Source organism: Ursus arctos, unplaced genomic scaffold, assembly GCF_023065955.2.
Source record: "Ursus arctos isolate Adak ecotype North America unplaced genomic scaffold, UrsArc2.0 scaffold_30, whole genome shotgun sequence".
NCBI classification, from domain to species: domain Eukaryota; kingdom Metazoa; phylum Chordata; class Mammalia; order Carnivora; family Ursidae; genus Ursus; species Ursus arctos.
Genome location: NW_026622986.1, coordinates 10,501,279 through 10,521,287, shown reverse-complemented (window position 1 = coordinate 10,521,287; position 20,009 = coordinate 10,501,279). Strand labels below are relative to the sequence as shown.

General features: G+C 37.4%; 1 protein-coding gene and 1 long non-coding RNA gene across 3 annotated transcripts in view; one reads left to right on the top strand and one right to left on the bottom strand.

Moving 5' to 3' along the window:
- The window catches only part of LOC123000269 (uncharacterized), a 241,195-nt gene that overhangs the window by 59,791 nt on the left and 161,395 nt on the right, over positions 1–20,009 (top strand). The window lies entirely within an intron of this gene.
- ODAD2 (outer dynein arm docking complex subunit 2) overlaps positions 7,434–20,009 on the bottom strand; it is a 176,095-nt gene continuing 163,519 nt past the window's right edge. For both annotated transcript variants that reach the window (XM_026483517.4, XM_048219405.2), the window contains one exon: positions 7,434–7,900. In XM_026483517.4, coding sequence (XP_026339302.3) covers positions 7,787–7,900 — 114 coding nt within the window. In that variant the 3' untranslated portion in view covers positions 7,434–7,786. The remainder of the gene's footprint in view (positions 7,901–20,009) is intronic.

The window sequence follows — 20,009 nt, the reverse complement described above, 5'->3', positions numbered from 1 at the left end:
AATCTATTCACTATACCCCTACCAGATTAACTTTTAGGAAACCCTAGATATTTTTTTCTGTGCTCAAAACCATTGACTACAGTCTGGGGAGTTTGCAGATTCTGGGTTTCCCAAAGATTCTGCATCACTAGGCTGGGGTGGGGCCCAGACTTTGCATTGTAACAGGTACCCCAGACTGTTTTAAGTAGGAGGTCTGAGGGACAAATGGCCTGTACGATTAAGCTCAGATTCCTCAAAGTAATTTTCAAGACTCTTTTTACCTTCATAATCTGGTTAGTCCAATCTGTCTGGGAGAGAATGGGAAGAATCTATACCTGGAGAACCTCTAGAAGAAAACAGGCTTATGTCCTGAGCAGCTTTAATACTTGCCTAATTAAGGGCAGTGATTGGGCCCTAAAGATGTCACCAAAGCTGCTATTCTATGACCTTACACTACCATTATGATAATCTACATCTTCAGCATACTTTTTTTCTTTTTTTAATTTTTATTATGTTAGTCACCATACAGTACTTCATTAGTTTTTGATGTAGTGTTCCATGAGTCATTGTTCGCGTATAACACCCAGTGCTCCTTGTAATATGTGCCCTCCTTAATACCCATCACTGGGCTAATCCATCCCCCCATTCCCCTTCCTGCTGAAACCCTCAGTTTGTTTCCCAGAGTCCATAATCTCTCATGGTTCATCTCCCCCTCTGATTTCCCTCCTTCATTTTTCCCTTCCTTCTCCTAATATCCTCCATGCTATTCCTTATGTTCCACATATAAGTGAAACCATATGATAACTGTCTTTCTCCACTTGACTTATTTCACTTAGCATAATCACCTCCAATTCCATCCATGTCAATGCAAATGGTGGGCATTCATCCTTTCTGATGGCTGAGTAATATTCCTTTGTATATATGGACCGCATCTTCTTCATCCATTGGTCTGTTGAAGGGCATCTCAGCTCCTTCTACCATTTGGCTATTGTGGACATTGCTGCTATGAACATTGGGGTGCATGTGCTCCTTCTTTTCACTACATCAGTATCTTTGGGGTAAATACCCAGTAGTGTAATTGCTGGGTCATAGGGTAGCTCTATTTTTAACTTTTTCAGAAACCTCCACACTGTTTTTGACAAGTTCTTTATAGATCTTGGATACCAGCCCTTTATCTGTAGTGTCATTTGCAAATATCTTCTCCCATTTCTTGGGTTGCCTCTTTATTTTGTTGACTGTTTCCTCTGCTGTGCAGAAGCTTTTTATCTTAATGAAGTCTCAAAAGTTCATTTTTGCTTTTGTTTCCCTTGTCTTCGGAGACGTGTCTTGAAGGAAGATGCTGTGGCTGATGTCGAAGAGGTTATTGCCTATGTTCTCCTCTAGGATTTTGATGGATTCCTTTCTGACATTGAGGTCTTTCATCCATTCAGAGTTTATCTTTGTGTATGGTGTAAGAGAATGATTGAGTTTCATTCTTTGTATATAGCTGTCCAATTTTCTCAGCACCATTTATTGAAGAGACTGTCTTTTTTCCATTGGATATTTTTTCCTGCTTTGTCCAAGATCTATAAAGAACTTCTCAAGCTCAACACCCAAAAAACAAATAAGTCAAAAAATGGGCAGAAGACATGAACAGACACTTCTCCAAAGAAGACATACAAATAGCTAACAGACACATGAAAAAATGCTCAACATCATTAGCCATCAGGGAAATTCAAATCAAAACCACATTGAGATACCACCTTGAGATACCACCTTACACCTTACACCAGTTAGAATGGCAAAAATTAACAAGGCAGGAAACAACAAATGTTGGAAAGGATGTGGAGAAAAGGGAATCCTCTTACACTGTTGGTGGGAATGCAAGCCACTTTGGAAATCAGCGTAACTTTTCTAAGCTTCTATCTGAATTTGAGGAAGTCAACCTCTTCACTACTGCATTTTGTAGTGCTGCCATCATAATATGAATCTACACAGACCAAGATAGTTTTGACATGTACCCTTTGCACAAATTATTTTTTTGGTTTTCTGTTGATGCCATTGTCAGGATTTAATCAAATAAGCTCTCATTCTAATAGATAAAGATTATGATATTGCAGACTTATGAACTGTATGTGGTTCACAAAATCATTTTGATTTTTCTGCATATTTGCTGTTATAGACTGTCTCATAAAAATTCACATGTTGAAGCCCTTAGCCTCCAATCTCAAGATTTAGGGATAACCTTTTAAGGAGGTAATTAAGGTTAAATGAGGTCAGAAGGGTGGGGCCCAATTCCATTGAATTAGGGTCCTTATATGAAGAGGAAGAGACACCAGAGACTGGTCTCTCTTTGCATGCACACAGAGGAAAGGCCATATGAGGACACAGCAAGAATCATCTGTCTGCCAGCCAGAAAGAAAGGCCTCATCAGAAACCAACCTGCTAGCAGCTTGATCTTGGACTTCTAGCCTCTAGAACTGTGAGAAAATCAATGTCTGCTATTTAAGCTACTGTGGTATTCTGTTATGGCAGTCCTAGCAGACTGATATAATAGCCAGTGTTTAAATTTGGGAAGTTGCCTGTAAAAATCTGAATTTCTCTTGAGAAGTTGTAAGATTTAGCAAAAACTGGCTGCAGATGACTGGTAATTTGCACTCTCTAGTTTTCCAGTCTCCACCAGTCCCTTTGTCTCCCAGATGTGTAGGCTGAAGGTCAGTTGTCAATTGTGTTGCTCTTATTTTATTTTTTATTGTTTTAATTTTAATTCCAGTGTTGTTAACATAGTGTTATGTTAGTTTCAGGTGTACCATATGGTGACTCAACATTTCTCCACATCACCTGGTGCTCATCATGACAGGTGCACTCCTTAATGCCCATCACCTATGTCCCCATCCCCCCACCCACTTCATGTCAATATTTCAAAAACAACAACGTATCTAGCTCTCTCCACTCATTTATGTTACTTGTCTAGCCCTTGTGAACACTTAGGTTTATAATTCCTAATGTAACATATCTACCGAGAAAGGTCAGTTTTCTTTCCAATAGTGAAAAAGGATTTGCGTTTAACTATCCACACTCTTTATCTGAACTCCATTTTTTGATATATAGTCATTCTCTATGAGCAAGCCAACCAGCTATAGATTAAGCCTATATGAACCATATGATATACACTAATATACCTTTCAATCATTAAAATAAATTGGGACATAAATCTAAGCTAATGACAAATCTTAACTCTGAACATCATGAGCCAATTATGTAATTTGCAAAGGATGTCTTTTTATCAACTAATAAATCAGGGCGGTATGAACTGAAGAAAGAAAATCTCCTTTTGGTCTTGACAGATGCAAATAAAGAATAAATTATTTTTACTTGAAAATTTGAAAATAATGGAGTATAAGGATTCCATCTGTTACATGATTTCAAGTCAGCCATGACAGTTGGGCATCGAAAACATATTGAAATATTAACTTTATATCTTACATTTATAGAAATTAAAGCATAAAACTTTTTAAGAGGCAGAAAATGTAATAATCATTTGTCAAAGAAAATGGGAACAGAAGCTGGAGACATAGAGATTTGAATGCAGAGAAAAAAGGAAAATAATTGCTAGAGGGCAAGGAAATTAATCTAACAATTAGAGCATAAAAGAGAAGCACGCAAAAGGGGAAATGAGAAGTCTATGATGGTCTCCTGTATTTACTTATTGGTGGGCATAATTTTGTTGGGACTGTATTTCTATTAGATTTATACAGACAAAGTATATTAGTAAAGTACAGTATTGTTTGTCTTAGGTATCTATAATGGAGTAAGCGAATGGATCAAAATCTTTCTTTTTAAAACGTTTTATGAAGCAATCGATCAATGACCTTTTGAGTTATTTCATTTGTCTGCTTCCTATGTGCTTGGGAATTAGAATTCATCTGCTTAATTTACAAAAACCAAATAAGAAAATATTCAGAATTTACTATGGGCCACCCCAGTGTGTTTCAGTTACACGGTACTGTTAATTAGCTATAGTTGAAAGCTATTGCAAATGTGCATTTTGCAGATGAAAAATATTTTGATAGTGGTGTAGATGTTGAAACTACAATTCTTGTTTCATAAACAAACAAACAAACCCTGCTGATTTATTTTATCTACGGGTTGTGTATCTCATTTGTTAACTGAGGATCTCTCTTTTAAAGTTAGCATTAGGAAGAATGTCTGCCTTAGAAGTTTCTAAATAATAAAAAAGTAAAATTCACTAGGCGTGTTTTTGTTGAAAAAAAGTAATTCATGTTCATTGTGAACAGATTAGAAAACACAGAAGAGCAAAGAGAAAACAAAGATCATTGTTATTGTACCATTCAGATATAATCATTTGTTTAATCACAGTTTGGTGTATTTAAGTTGTGTCTTCTTTCATTGTGACTAACTACATGCATATAATTTTCTAAAAATGTACCCCCCCTGTGTATATACTGCTTCAGAACCTGCTATTCAATTTAACAATATTTTATGAAAGGCTTTCTATGTCATTAGCTAGTATTCTACAACATGTTTTCATTGTGTGGTTGGACCATAATTGAATTAACCAAATTTCTTCCTAACATTTGTACCATTATAAACAATGATGTGGTAAATACTCTTGTAGAATAACTCTGGACACCATCCAAAAGACACACAAAATTACACAGCTTTTGGTGTGTATTGCCAAATTGCTCTTGCAGAATGATTGTGCCCATTTAGACAGACACTAATATGACAGGAGAGTATCTATTTTGCCAGTTCTTCTGTATTTTAAGTAAGATCACAAGTAGGAAGTACATAATACAGTGCCTGCATATATTAGCATTATGTACAATTTGGTTCTCTTTCTACTCCAGTCTCATTAAGGGACAGAATTCTACCTTCTACATCTGGGTACATGAGAAAGTGTTTTTTGGGTGGGCATTTAGTGTATTTGAGACAGTGAGATTCTTAAATAAGTGGGTTTCCTTATTTTTCACTGCATTATAGGAATAAACATAGCCTATTCCATTCCCAAGTCTTCCATGGAATGAAATTAAACATCTTGAATTATTTGGACTGTGAAATTATCTTTTAAACCTAATCTATTAGGTCAAAGAAAAAAGAAAAGATTTACTCGATCTCGTTTATTGGTTTACCAAAAACTGAGATTCTCATTTTCCTAAATGGAAATAAATTTTCCGAGTATTTCGGATCATAGTCTCTTAATTCCATGCAAATGCCTTAGAGAGCCATAATGATAATACCCAAATCTATCAAAGTAATAGGATTTGCAATGCCATCCCCTAAGAAAATCAACCTTCTGTTTACTGTGAGAACCTAGGAAAGTTTTAAAAAGAAACAAGTTATTTTTAGTGCAAGTCATCCTGATAGTAGCAAAAGAACATTCACCGTGAACAGCAGAATGATCACGGCAAGGATTTCTAAAAGGAAGCCTGCAAACTGAAGACAGTGGAAGATCAAAGAATATCTACTTAAAATTCCTTCCACCTTAAACTCCTTTCAAACTGAAACAGCCGGCTATCACCAAGAGTATATTGGATTCCCAGGATGTCCTGGGGAAGAATAAAACCTAAAAAAGAACTGTTGCTGAAAACTTATAAGGAATTAAGGTTGCCAGCTTTAAATAGCAGAAAATAAATTATAACACACAAAATCTTACCAAAAACTAATGAAAAAAAAAAAGACTATTGTAGTATGTAGTAGCAAAGAGATGGTGTAGCTGTCCCCAAGCTTGTTCTGTGATAGCTCTGGGTCCTTTCACTGTCTTTTTTTTTTAGATTCAATTAGCCAACATATAGTACATCATTAGTTTCAGATGTAGTGTTCAGTGATTCATCAGTTGCATATAACACCCTGTCCTCATCGCATCACATGCCCTCCTTAATACTTTCACTGTCTTTGACATTTTTTTAGTGAGATCAGAGTTTTCTGTGATGTCATTTCACACACACACACACACACACACACACACATACACACACACACACAGAGCCAAAAATTGACCCTTAACTTCAGGTTCTCCTTTGTAGTACCTAAAAATACAACCTTTCTGGAGTTTAAGAATTAAAAAAAATTTTCCATGTCAATTTCCTTGATCTGTTTCCAAGTGCTTAGCTTCTTTTCAAATGGTACTGTTGCTTTTCTTTTATGCATTTATTAATAAAAAACGAAAACTCCAGCTCCTTTCTATGAAGCATATTTTAAAGGAAGAGTCCTTCACTTCTAATTTCTCTTCCAATCCTTTCTGTGCTGCTGTTTTCTACCTGCTGCTTCCCATGGCTCTAGGACCCCCTAATTCCAAGAATATCTTGAAATCTTTAGACAGTGGTAAAAGCTTCCTTTAATAAAAATATAACAATAATGTTTGTTCATTTTCGATAGCGGTCATAATCCATGATTTCTAAGATGTATTTTTAATGTTCATGAACCACAGCAAAACAGTATAACTTTAACCTTAGAAATATGTTGAAAGTTAAAGGATTTACACTATTATTTAAATTCAGTTCTTAGTTAGCATTAATGCGATTGCCTTGTTCCTATTATCTTTTTTTATAACCTCTTCTGAAAAGCAGAGAAGATGAATTGGTGTTTTACAAAACCTTAAAATCCTCAGAAACATCTTATCTTTTTATCAGAGAATCTATCACTGTTATAATTTTCATCCTGTACCGCCTTTTCATTTCACACAAATTATTTACATTTAATTCAATTAAGTTTATGATCTTCTCCAAATTATGACAAATATAGACAGTACTTAATATTTTTTAATAAAACCGCCTAGCCTGCTCTTCAAAGAATTAAGCGAGATTGTCAGTTTATGGAGCTGATGCATACAAAGCTATTTTCCTGGCTAGTACTGGATACTTGGGACAGTTAGTTCCCAAACATTTTAGCACACCGAGGTTGCATATGCGATTCTTTTAAGTGGCCTCTAATGTTTCCATAACCTGATAAAATGCTATTAATCTTTTGTGGCCACTTTAAAAAAAGTACTTTGTGTGCTAAAAGCGAGTTCAGAAATTCAAAGGAATTTTATGTGAAGTAATATTATCCTTACAGCAGCATAAATTAATTCTCCAATAAAAGTGTTGGTCAGTCCTGTGAGGGAAATAAAATATATAATTGTTTGTGCTTTGTAAGTCTAAAAGTAAAAATCCCACTCATTGCTTATGTTTTTGTGATTTGCATTATCTGGTACAGTGACAGTCACACATTATCTTCTCCGATGTTTGATAGTATTTAGGAGAAATCTGGAATGACCTCAGGATGATCTCTCTAGGTCCCACTGCTTGACTCTAAATTCTATTTAATAACAGTTCGTGAAATCAGCACGTCTCCTTAGAGCTCTCCCGTGGGTTGCAAGTGATCAAACAGACAAAACCATAATGACAGGGCAGTGAGATAGGTTTAACAGAAGGGGAATTCTAAAGACATGCAGGAATGACTGTTGAACTGCACACCGGGAAGGCCAAATCTTTTATTAAAATCATCACAAATACAAAAGTATCACTGAAATAGATATATGTACTCTATACATAGGTTCTCAAGTTCTTGGAAAATTATCATAAATGTATTGGCTTTACATTTCATTACATGGCATATCCCTAAAATATTAAACAGAACACAAATGTCTATGCAATTTGTGGATGAATAGCACCTTTGCATTTTTAATTCCTGTGTTTTCATCCAGACATTTATCTGTTTGTAAAGCATTTGCTAAAAAATCCTTCTTGATCTAGGCTTCCTGGCCTTGGGACTGACATGTTCTGTGTCATGCAAAGTTTGGTAGCTGGTAATGTCTGTTCACATTTCAAGTGTACCTTGCCTTTTCTGTAGCAAGAGCCAGTCTCCGTATGTTGGATATACAACCAGCTGCGGCTTCCTGGAGGTCCTGGTCAGGGGACCCAACCATATCCAGCAGAAGCTGTGACATGTAAAAGAAGACAAAAAGGGAAACGAGTATAAATTAATTAATTAAATTAATCTCAAGGCGTAAAGTTTGGCTCTGAAAACAGTTTTCAGTATTAAATGTTTTTAAAAGTCACCAAAAAAGAAAAGTACAAGAAATTCCTTTTAGGCAAATGAAAACATAAATGGTACTTAACCAGACGCAGGGATTTCTCATGAAATGCTTACCTTTTTATTTTCTGGAGCTGAGCTAAACCTGCTTCTCCCTCCTTTCTTTGGTCATCTAACTGCTCTGGATTCTGCTTTGAAATTTATCTTGCATTCTTTCTGGCTTTTCTGCCTCCAGGCCAAGCCAACAGCATAGACTATTAGCATGCCCCCTTTAGATTTAATTTCTCTGTATTCCAACCCACTTGATCATGTCACAACCTAATTATGTCAATCCCCTAACTGCTTTGACTCCCAGTGCTAAATAACTACAGCCCAGTCTATTAACTTGTCCTTTAAAGGATTTTTGTGCTCTGGCCTCAGTTTACTTTCTAACCATTCGTCTTTTGCTTGCTGTATCCTGTAATCCAAGGTCACACACTTCCCCATTTCTTTTGCCTTCATTGATGCCATCCCTCTTCCTAAAAGGCTCTCTCATCCTCTTCTCTGACTTTCTAAATTTCATCCATCTTTCATGACCTAGTTAACTTTTCCACAAAGCCTCCATTGATTTCCATCAAATAAGATGCTATTTCTCCCTCATCACAGCTCTCATAGCAGTTTACTCAAATGCTTATTACTATCCTTATATCATATCTCCTCTTTTATTTGTTTTTATTTTTTTAAGTTTTGTTCTTTATTTAGTGAAGTAATCTCTACACCCAACGTGGGGCTCAAACTCATGACCCTGAGATTAAGAGTTGCATGCTCTTCCAACTGAGCCAGCCAGGCGCCCCTATATCTTCCCTTTTAAACAGATATTTGGATTGATGTTTTCTGTCCTTCTTTAGATTGTAAACTCTGAAACTTATAATACCGTATCATGCCTAGTACATAGGAGATGCCAAATAAATATCAAAGAAATGAATCAGAACTTTAAAAATCTATCAATTATGATTCCAATGAGTAGTTCTGACAAAGGATTTGAAAATTTAATTTGATTCGTATATTTTCTACACAGTAGCATTTGGGAACAAATGTTGATTGTGACAGAAAAGAAGGATGACTTGACAAGCAAAGAGATGTTATAAAGAGAAATGTTGTGAAACGTCTTAAGTATGGTGGGCTGAGGGGTTGGGCTTTTATTCCATAGGTAATAAAAAGAAGTTATTTAAGCACTTTAATCAGGAGAGTGGCATGGTCATGTTTGTATTTTAGAAAGATAACTTACACGGCACTGTGCAGAATATGGACTGTAGAGAAAAGATACTGAAGGCTCCTTGAAGTCCTTCAGGCCAGAGGTGATGAGAGTTGAACACAGCAGGACCCAGGCATAGTGTGGCCAGAATGAATTCAAGGGACATTTTGGGGGGTTAAACCATTCAATAGATGGCCCAAGGAGAGCTGGTTATCCAAATAGAAGAAAATAAAGATGGAATCTCCCATTATACATATATGATTTGGTAAATCATATAATCCCTTGATGATTTTAAAAAATTATTAATGATTTCCCTTTACATAACGTATTTTCTCCTTCCTTCACTCAAGTAGATGATGATTCAAAAGAATTCATGAATTCCCTCGATTCCATTGTTTTATAAATATAGCATTAAACTCTTCCAACAGCCTAAATCACTTTAATAGACAATATTTATTACTATATTAATTTTTTTATTACATGTCGTTATAATGAATAATGTCAGTTACCTGTAGGCTTTTCTGGGCCCTGGATGAGAGAGGGCCTGATTGCTACATGAAAGACTTGATTTCCACAAGCAAATGGGATGTATAGATAATCTACTGTCTGAGTTCTCTGTATATGTTGTTCAGGAAGTTGGAGGAACATAGATTGCCCGCTCTAACAAGCCCAGCTAATGCCTATCTCACAAGGCCAGCCTGTCTTGCTTTTGTGCTGGTCCTTGGTCTCTCCTCCAGTAGATTCTGTTGTTGATATTTTTTAAATCTAGGAAGAGGTGAACTAGAGTTCTAGCGTGAACCCAGACTATCTGAGCAGGGAACTAGACACTTGCCTTATGCAGTTCAGCTGCTTTCTAGAAAAGGCAAACAGTAGTCAAGCAGCTGGTTTTTGAGGTCATAGCTCCTTGGATTTGTATCCTGACTCTTCCACTTACTGGGTGGGTTACTGAACCTCTAACCCCTATCTTCTCATAAGTTTAAGGGGATCACCTGCCTCTGAGGCTTCTTGTGAAGATGAGTGAGATAATAGAGACCTTGAGAAAATGTTTGAACACCTGTATTCACAGCTTCTTCCTGTCTTTACATCCTTTGCTCTTTCCCTGCTCTCCTCTTCCCATTTAAGTCTGACTGTTCCCTGAGCCTTGCATGGATCCAAGCATGCAGTGTGTGAGAGGAAAAACTGGAGAAGCACAGGCGGGGAGAATTCACACCAGACAAGGCGGAGGATTCCTTGTGGGAGAGAAAGAAACAACATGTGGGGAAGGAAAGGAGGAAGGTGGAGAGAAGGAAGAGCTTCCACCCTGTTTTGAATAGAGTGTTTGGAAAAGTTGGAATAGGGGGGTTATTTTAGGAGCAACTTTAGGGTGAGACAGATGTACTGAGTACAAAAAAAGATAAGAGGATTTTAAAGAAGTTTAACAGTGCTGTTTTCAAGAAAGAGTGCAACTAGGATTAAAATCACTTTCTGTTGCTACTCGGTCTCCAGGCTTATGTGTCTGACTGCATTTCCATGTCGGGACTGGACCACGAGGCAGCTTGGCTTCACGCAGGTTATGCATTTGAATCACATAAACCCATGCTCAGTACAAAGTAAGAGCTCCATAAGTGGTATTCATTATCATCGTGATTATTTCGCCAGTTCTGAAGTCTGGTTCTGGCTTCTATTCCCTGGAGCCCAGCCCTGGTTAGTTTGGGAGGAATGAGGAAGCAGGAATTTTGGCCCTAAGGTCAGTCTAGCCCTGTCAGCACTTTCTGCAGTCCCCACCTCATCTCTGGTTGACCCCTATGGGCACCAATGGCCCAGGCTTCACTTGGCATCAGCTATTGCCACCACGCCTTGCATGGCTCCCTTGGAAAGCAGCCCTTTGGCCTGATACCTGCCCAAACCGAACTTGCATTTTGTCCATTCTCCCTCAGATCATGTTTTTGCTTTATGGTTCCCCCCTCCTCTGGCTTTCCAAGTCAGTTGCATTTATTCCCAAACCCCTGATGCCAGTTATATAATTTCATATTACATAAACTAATGAACTGTGAGTGTGAAATGTACTAGTCATAACGTTTGGCAGGCTGTTGGCATCTCGGTAGAGAGCCTGCAGTGTGTTGGCTATGCCAGGAATCAGCAAGATAAAGGTTGCAGAGGGGAGGATCTGCTGTGCATTCATTCACATGCTTTACGGTGGAATATAATATCAGATCAATGCAGGACCCTTTTTATGACTCTACTCTGTCAATGACTTTTTCTAGGACCTGAGTAACTTCTAGACCTGAATGCATTAAGAGGACTACTACTCTTTGGGGAATTAATTTAGCCTGTTTCTTGCACTAACCACAAGGTTTCATTCTTTATCACATATGGTGGTTAGTAAATGTTTAATCTAAAAGCTCCACCAGTGGAACCCAGCAGTCCAGTATCTTAAAGGCCCAAAGTAGAGGCAAGGGTGAAATTTTTAAAAAATAAATAAAAGGAGAAAAGGATGGCTTAGAACAGTACCTGTGGTAGGCAGTGAGAGTTGCTTCCTTGAATGTACCTGGAGTGACTCACTGGCACTGGGCCTGTAGGTTACCTAACAATTGTACAATGTGAAATGATTTTATTAGCTACCAAGCTTACTATGTGCCAGGCACAGTGATTTATTCTTCACAAGTTAATTTATCCTGCTCTACCTATTTTCCTTAGCCAGGAACATTCTCAATCAAGGGTATAGTGTTGGAAGTGTAGAACTTTCTGTGTGCTCAGGGTATGAATGGCTTGATATTTGAGAAGCACTCCTGAGACTCTCTTTTGGGGATGCTGCTGCTGAGTTTATTGGTTTTCCTGCACTTTACTTGCTGCTGTCAGTCAATGTTACTCATTGCTTTGTTACTACACCCAGAGGCTGTGTTGCGAATGCTGCTTTACAAATTGAAAAAGGATGTGCTACTTGCCCAAACCACTATCTGAACAACATGTACGATATATGTGTCTTGGTTTTGAATCGGACTCAGGATTATACGCTTTTATTTTTAAGAGCTTCTTAGGCAAACTAGGGCACTCAGAGGAATGCTTTAAAATGAATAGAAACATCCACATAACAGAAACTTAGTGTAAAATTCTGCATTTGATGGGCAGCTAACAGAAAATAAAGAGCAGCATGTGTTTTCCAATCACTAACACACGGGGCAAGGTGAGGGCGTTTTGTAATACTTGGCGATAATTACGTAAAGGGGTACTTTTCTTAGGAAAGTGAGTTGCAAATTGGGTACAAGTGATTATGGAAGCAGTACACTCTTCTGGGTGTATATTTTTTGATCTGTAGACATTTTCCAACTATAAAAGCATTTTTGATATTATAAGGGGGAAAAACACCTCAGGTTTACCTTTTTGAAGTGTTTGCTCCTTTCAAAAACTTTCCTCTTTTTAATCTTTCCCTCCCCCAAACATACCCAAGGACCTTAAATTTATTGGGAGTTTCATATGTACACTGAAGGAAAACTGGCCCCCTTGCTTTCAAAGTTAATTGCACAGGGTGCTTTAAAACATCATTCAAACACATTACTTTTTACAACGTTGGCGTGAACGAGGACAAGGGGAGGGGCACAAAGCGTGGTTTGTGGATCGGACTAACACAAATACTTCCTCCAGTGTCAAAGGCTTTGATCTCAAGGTGCATGCCCTCACTACGCAGCTGTGACCTATGATTCACATCCCCTAGAAGGTGAGACAAAGGTAGCATGGGAATTGGTGTCTGCATTCAATTTTTACTTTTATATCTAACAGTTCATGATTTTATATAATATTTCAGTTGTATGAAAAATATGTACCAATTTGAGTGATAACAGATTTTCTTGTGGTTTGACTCAACATTGTTTGGGTGAACACAGACTGGAAATATGAGTTTTAATTAGAGCCGGATGAGCTCTGAAATACCTGCCTGCACACCAAGCTTAGCAGGTTTTCCAGAAAGATCTTGAGTTCCCAGAGCTCATTTGAACTGTGAACGCTTTAGCTGTTTTCCCATTCACAAGGCATCGCGGTGTGGTTGTCGCACTAGTGTGCAGCCCAGGAACAAGCAAGGCATTTGCACCGCATCTGCCTTGCACAGTGGCTTCCTGGCTATGCAGGTTGGCTGAGGCTCCTCAGTGGTTTCCCTCACATCCCGACTTTGAGCCCTGGTAATTCATTTCATATGACAGCTCACCAGAGCCGTGGGCCTCAAAACATATTTTACATTTGTTGGTTGGGGCAAAACCTTTGATTCTGTTTGGTCAGTGAAGTGAATCAAGGGGCTTGCCCTTTAGTGGTGTCTGCCTTCCAGTGACAGGAGCGTGTGTCCTATTTACCCGATGTGAGGTTCATATCCACAAAGCTTGAAAGCGGGGTCTACATGTTTGATCTGGTGCCTCTTCTGTGCAGATGTATGTTTACAGTTGAGTAGGTTTGCCCTCTCAAAAAGGTTTGCCCTTTTCTTCCACATTGTTTTTCCATGAGCCTTCCAGTAGAGAGCTCTTGTGCCCAGACACACACACACACACACAGAGGCACGCGCTAAAGAGAGCCCTAACAACCTTCTAAAGAATGCTAGAAATTCTAGAAATGGACATGCCTTGATGACTGGCAGCATCAGGAGATTGTGGGACTCTGTGTTCTCCGTTAGAGGAAAAGGAAGTGGTAAGTCTTCACAAGCCCTGCATGGAAGTTCATGGTATTGTTTGGAATGGATTCAAGTTGCTCTTCAATTTTTTTTTCCTATCAACTATAAAGCATATCTGTGCATATGGGAGTTTCCTGGCTAAGACTGCTAAAGAAATGATAGGCTGGGAATGGATAAAAAGATTTATGAGGATAGGGTTGTTTAGGATTGCATTTTGCTATTGGGTAGATCAAATGACAAAGATAATTCTCTGGAAGTAAAAAAAAAAAACACTATATTCTCATAGATTATGGAGTGTAGTGGCTGTGAGTTCATGCTTTGAGTTCACAGTCTGGGTTTGAATCCTGACTTCCTAACTGCATATGACGTGGGGTAACTCTCTTTGATCTTCAGTTCTTCTTACCAGTAAAATTAGGATTGGCAATAGTACCTTTTTAACAGGAAAGATGTGGGGATTAAATGAAATAATAAATGTAAAGTGCTTCTTCTACATGTTCCTACATGATGATTGTTATAATTACCATTGTTGGTATTATCTAGAATTGGAGGTTGTAGGGTAGAGAGATTAAAATGAATTTTTTTTTTTGTCAGCTCACTTTCTCTGCTAGAGTTCCAATCAGATTGACTCCAATCAGCAATTTTCGTCTAGTTATATTGAGAATTAGTATGTTAACAGGGCCTTGTCATGTCCTGTTAGGTGAAGAAAGTGCCACTAACACAACTCTGTGTTCATGGTAATAGATTGATCATTTCTTCAAATTACAGTTTCCTCCTGCATCAGTTTCTAGTCCAGAAGGACATCAGCCCCCATGGGTAAATAAAGGCACGAGGTAGCTATTAATAAAGATGAGATAAAAGCATCAGATATGAAATATGTTTCCAAGGGAAATGGGAGAAGTTGGATGAATAGGGAAATGGTTAGAATTCTAAATATTCACAAAAACGTAAGGCTAAACTCTTTTATCAATTTATATTATAGAAAACAGAGCTCACTCACACTTTGCTATTAGAATAATTGAATAAAACTACTGTACCTTTGTCTTGGAAAAGATTATCCTATAAACTTATTTATGAGTCTGATTAGAACGCAGATGCTTTTTTTTGTAAGGTTTTCTACTTGTTCTTATTGGATTGGAAGATGTTGAAGTTAGAAACTTCAATCTAAGCAAAGGAACGTGGAGAAGACCGTACAGAAATGAAATACACTGAGAATTTAATATTTTAAATGATTAGTGTTAATCTCTTCCCCTACCTGACCTTTACAAGACCTGATGAAAAGATTTGCACCCAGCAAAAAAGGTAAACTTAAGACTCACATGTCTTCTCTCTTATTGGATTAAGAGTTTGTCTGAATATAGAATTCTGGTTTAGAAGTCAAATTTGAAGAATTGGAAGAATTTTGAAGACATTGCTCCATTTTCTTCTTGCTTCCAGTGTTACTGTTGAGAAGCCCAAAGTGTTCTTGACGTTTGGTTTCTCTCACTCAATCTTCTTTTTCTCTCCTTTCTCTTTTGAAGATTGTAGAATCTTTTTATTATTACTATACTTAATGTTCTAAAATTTTACAGTGCTATATCTTGTGATAGGTCTGCTTCTATCCTTGTATACAGGGCACCTGATGTGCCATTTCAATCTGGTAATTCATGCACTTCAATTCTGGGAAATTCTCTTGAATGATCTCATTTCATTTCCTCCTTTCCATTTTCTCAGTTATCCCTTTGAGAAATTAATATTCTGAAGTTAGATCTTTTGCACTGGTTCTCTAATTTTTATCTTTCCTTCCCTATTTTCATCTTTTTATCTTTTTGCTCTACTTTCTGAAACATTTCTTTTTTTTCTTTTTAAATTTTTATTTAAATTCTAGTTAGTTAATATACAGTGCAATATTGGTTTCAGGAGAAGAATTCAGTGATTCATCACTTACATATAACACCCAGTGCTCATCATAACAAGTGCCCTCCTTAATGCCCATCACCCATCTAGCCCATCCTCCACCCCACCTCCTTCCATCAACCCTCAGTTTGTTCTCACTTTGTTTCCCACTCTTTTTTCCCCCTTCCCATATATTCATGTTTTGTTTCTTAAATTCCACATGAGTGAAATCATATGGTATTTGTCTTTCTCTAACTGACTTAATTCACTTAGTAAGTGAAATACTCTCTAGCTCCATCCACGTCATTGCAAATGGCAAGATTTCATTCTTTTTGATGGCTGAGTAATATTCCATCATATATATATATACCACATCTTCCTTATCCATTTATCAGTCAATGTCGATTTGGGCTCTTTCCATAGTTTGGCTATTGTTGATAATGCTGCTATAAACATCAGGGTGCACCCACCTCTTTGAATCTGTATTTTTGTATCCTTTGGGTAAATACCTAGTAGTGCAATTGCTGGCTCATAGGGTAGTTCTATTTTTAACTTTTTGAAAAAACTTCATACTATTTTCTAGAGTGGCTGCACCAGTTTGCATTTCCACCAACAGTGCAAGAGGGTTCCCCTCTCTCTGCATCTTTGCCACCATCTGTTGTTTCCTGTGTTGTTAATTTTATCCATTCTGATAGGTATGAGGTGGTATCTCATCATAGTTTTGATTTGTATTTCCCTGATGATGAGTGATGTTGAGCATCTTGTCATGTGTCTGTTAGCCATCTGGATGTCTTCTTTGGAAAAATGCCTATTCATGTCTTCTGCCTGTTTCTTAACTGGATTATGTGTTTTCTGGATGTTGAGTTTGATAAGTTCTTTATATATTTTGGATACTAATCATTTATCAGATATGTCATTTGTAAATATCTTCTCCCATTCCATAGGCTGCCTTTTAGTTTTGTTGATTGTTTCCTTCACTGTGCAGAAGGCTTTTATCCTGATGAAGTCCCAGTAGTTCATTTTTGCTTTTGTTTCCCTTACCTCTGGCAATGTGTTTAGTAAGAAGCTTCTCTGGCCTAGGTCAAAGAGGTTGCTGTCTCTGCTCTCCTCTAGGATTTTGATGGTTTCCTGTCTCATTTTTAGGCCTTTCATCCATTTTGAATTTATTTTTGTGTATGGTATAAGAAAGTGGTCCAGTTTCATTCTTCTGCATGTAGGTGTCCAGGTTTCCCAACACTGTATGTTGAAGAAACTGTCTTTTTTTCCGTTGAATATTCTTTCCTGCTTTGTTGAAGATTAGTTGACCATAGAGTTGTGGGTCCATTTCTGAGTTTTCTATTCTGTTCCATTGATCTGTGTCTGTTTCTGTGCCGGTACCATACTGTCTTGATGACTACAGCTTTGTAACATAGCTTGAAGTCTGAAATTGTGATGCCTCCAGCTTTACTTTTCTTTTTCAAGTTTGCTTTGGCTATTCAGGGTCTTTTGTAGTTCCATAGATATTTTAGGATTGTTTGTTTTAGCTCTGTGAAAAATGCTCGTCATATTTTGAAAGGGATTGCATTAAATGTGTAGGTTGCTTTGGGTAGTATAGACATTTTAACAATGTTTGTTCTTCTGATCTGTGGGCATGGAATGCTTTTCCATTTCTTTGTATCCTTTTCAATTTCTTTCATAAGTGTTCTATAGTTTTTAGGGTACAGATTGTTTACATCTTTGTTTAGGTTTATTCCTAGGTATCTTATGGTTTTTGGTGTAATTGTCAATGAGATCAATGCTTGATTTCTTTTTCTGCTGCTTCATTATTGGTGTATAGAAATGCAACAGACTTCTGTATGTTGATTTTATATCCTGAGACCTTGCTGGATTCATGTATTAGTTCTAGTAATTTTTTGGTGGAGTCTTTCAGGGTTTCAACAGAGAGTATCATGTCATCCACAAATAGTGAAAGTTTGACTTCTTCTTTGCCAACTTGGATGCCTTTTATTTCCTTTTGTTGTCTGATTGCTGAGGCTAAGACTTCCCGTACTATGCTAAATAGTAATGATGAGAGTGGACATCCCTGTCTTGTTCCTGACCATAAAGGAAAAGCCCTCATTTTTCCCCATTGAGGATGATATTAGCTGTGGGTATTTCCTATATGGCCTTTATGATGTCGAGGGTTTTTATCAAGATTGGATGCTGTATTTTGTTAAATGCTTTTTTTTTATTTTGCATCTACTAAGAGGATCATATGGTTCTTAGCCTTTCTTTTGTTAATATGCTTATCACCTTGAATGATTTGCGAATATTGAACCACCCCAGCAGCCCAGGAATAAATCCTACTTGATCGTGGTGAATAATTCTTTTAATGCACTGTTGGATCTGTTTTGCTAGTATCTTGTTGAGAATTTCTGCATCCATGTTCATCAGGGATACTGGCCTGGAATTCTCTTTTTTAGTGGGGTCTTTATCTGGATTTGGAATCAAGGTAATGCTGGCCCCATAGAATGAGTTTGGAAGTTTTCCTTCCATTCCTATTTTTGGGAACAATTTGAGAAGAATAGGGATTAACTCTTCTTTAAATGCCTGGTAGAATTTGCCTATGAAGCCATCTGGTCCTGGACTTTGGTTGGTTGGGAGATTTTTTGATTACTGATTCAATTTCTTTGCTGGTTATGGGTCTTTTCAAGTTTTGTATTTCTTTCTGTTTCAGTTTTGGTAGTTTGTATGTTTCTAGGAATTTGTCCATTTCTCCCAGATTGTCCAGTTTGTTGGCAAATAATTTTTCATAATATTCTCTTATAATTGTATTTCCATGGTGTTGGTTGTTATCTCTCCTCTTTCATTTGTTATTTTACTTATTTGGGTCCTTTCTCTTTTCTTTTTGATAAGTCTGGCTAGGGGGTTTATCAATTTTATTAATTCTTTCAAAGAACCAGCTCTTAGTTTGTTGATCTGTTTTACTGTGTTTTGTTTGTTTGTTTCTATATTGTTTATTTCTGCTCTAATATTTATTTATTTCCCTTCTGCTGGTTTTAGGTTTTGTTTGTTGTTCCTTTTCTAGCTCCTTAAGGTATAAGGTATAAGGTTTGATGTGTGTTTTTGAGACTTTTCTTGCTTCTTGAGATAGACCTGTATTGCTATATATGTCCCTCTTAGGACTGCCTATGTTGCATCCCAAAGGTTTTGGACTGTGATGTTTTCATTTTCATTTGCTTCCATGTACTGTTTTGTTTTTTCTTTAATTTCCTTGTTAACCCACTTCATTCTTTAGTAGGATGTTCTTTAAGCTTCATGTATTTATGATTCTTCCTAATTTTTTCTTGTGGTTAACTTCAAGTTTCATAGCATTGTGGTCTGAAAATATGCATGGTATGATCTTAGTCTTTTTGTACTTGCTGAGGGCTGATCTGTGACACAGTATGTGATCTATTCTGGAGAATGTTTCATGTGTACTCGAAAATAATGTGTATTCTTCTGCTTTAAGATGAAGTGTTTTGAATATATCTGTTAAGTCCATCTGGTCCAGTGTGTTATTCAAAGCCATTGTTTCCGTGTTGATTTTGTGCTTAGATGATCTGTCTGTTGCTGTTAGTGGGTATGAAACTGCCCTACTATTATTGTGTTATTATCGATGAGTTTCTTTATGTTTGTTTTAATTGACTTATATATTTGGGTGCTCCCAAGTTGGGGACATAAATATTTACATTTGTCAGATCTTCTTTTTTTTTTCTTTTTAAGATTTATTTATTTATTTTAGAGAGGCAGAGAGGGAGAGCGCGAAAGAGTGAGTGAGAGGAGGGGCAGAGGGAGAGAATCTGCAAGCAGACTCCCCATTGAGTGTGGAATCTGATGCAGGGCTCCATCCCACGACCCATGAAATGACAACCTGAGCTGAAACCATGAGTCAGAGACTTAACAGACTGAGCCACCCAGGCGCCCCTAGATCTTCTTGATGGATAGATGCCTCTGAGAGATTTATCTTCCAACTCTTCAGTTCATGCTCCCTGAATGTTCTTTTTTTATAGAGCTCTGTTTCGGTTTCATACATGCAATACTTTTATATCTCTCTGAGGATTTTCACTTTTTTTCCTTCTCTCTGCTACACTCTGTTTCTTTCAAGAACTGATTTGTTTGTTTCTATTTATTTCAGTTTCTGTCTTCTATGTTCAAGATATGCTTCAGATGTGACTTACTTGGATGAATGGAAAGTCTGAGCACGTGGATAGGGCTTGTTGACTTTGTGTTTTACTGCTGGGTAATCTGGGTGGTCTCAGGGCCACTCAGAGTTGTGCT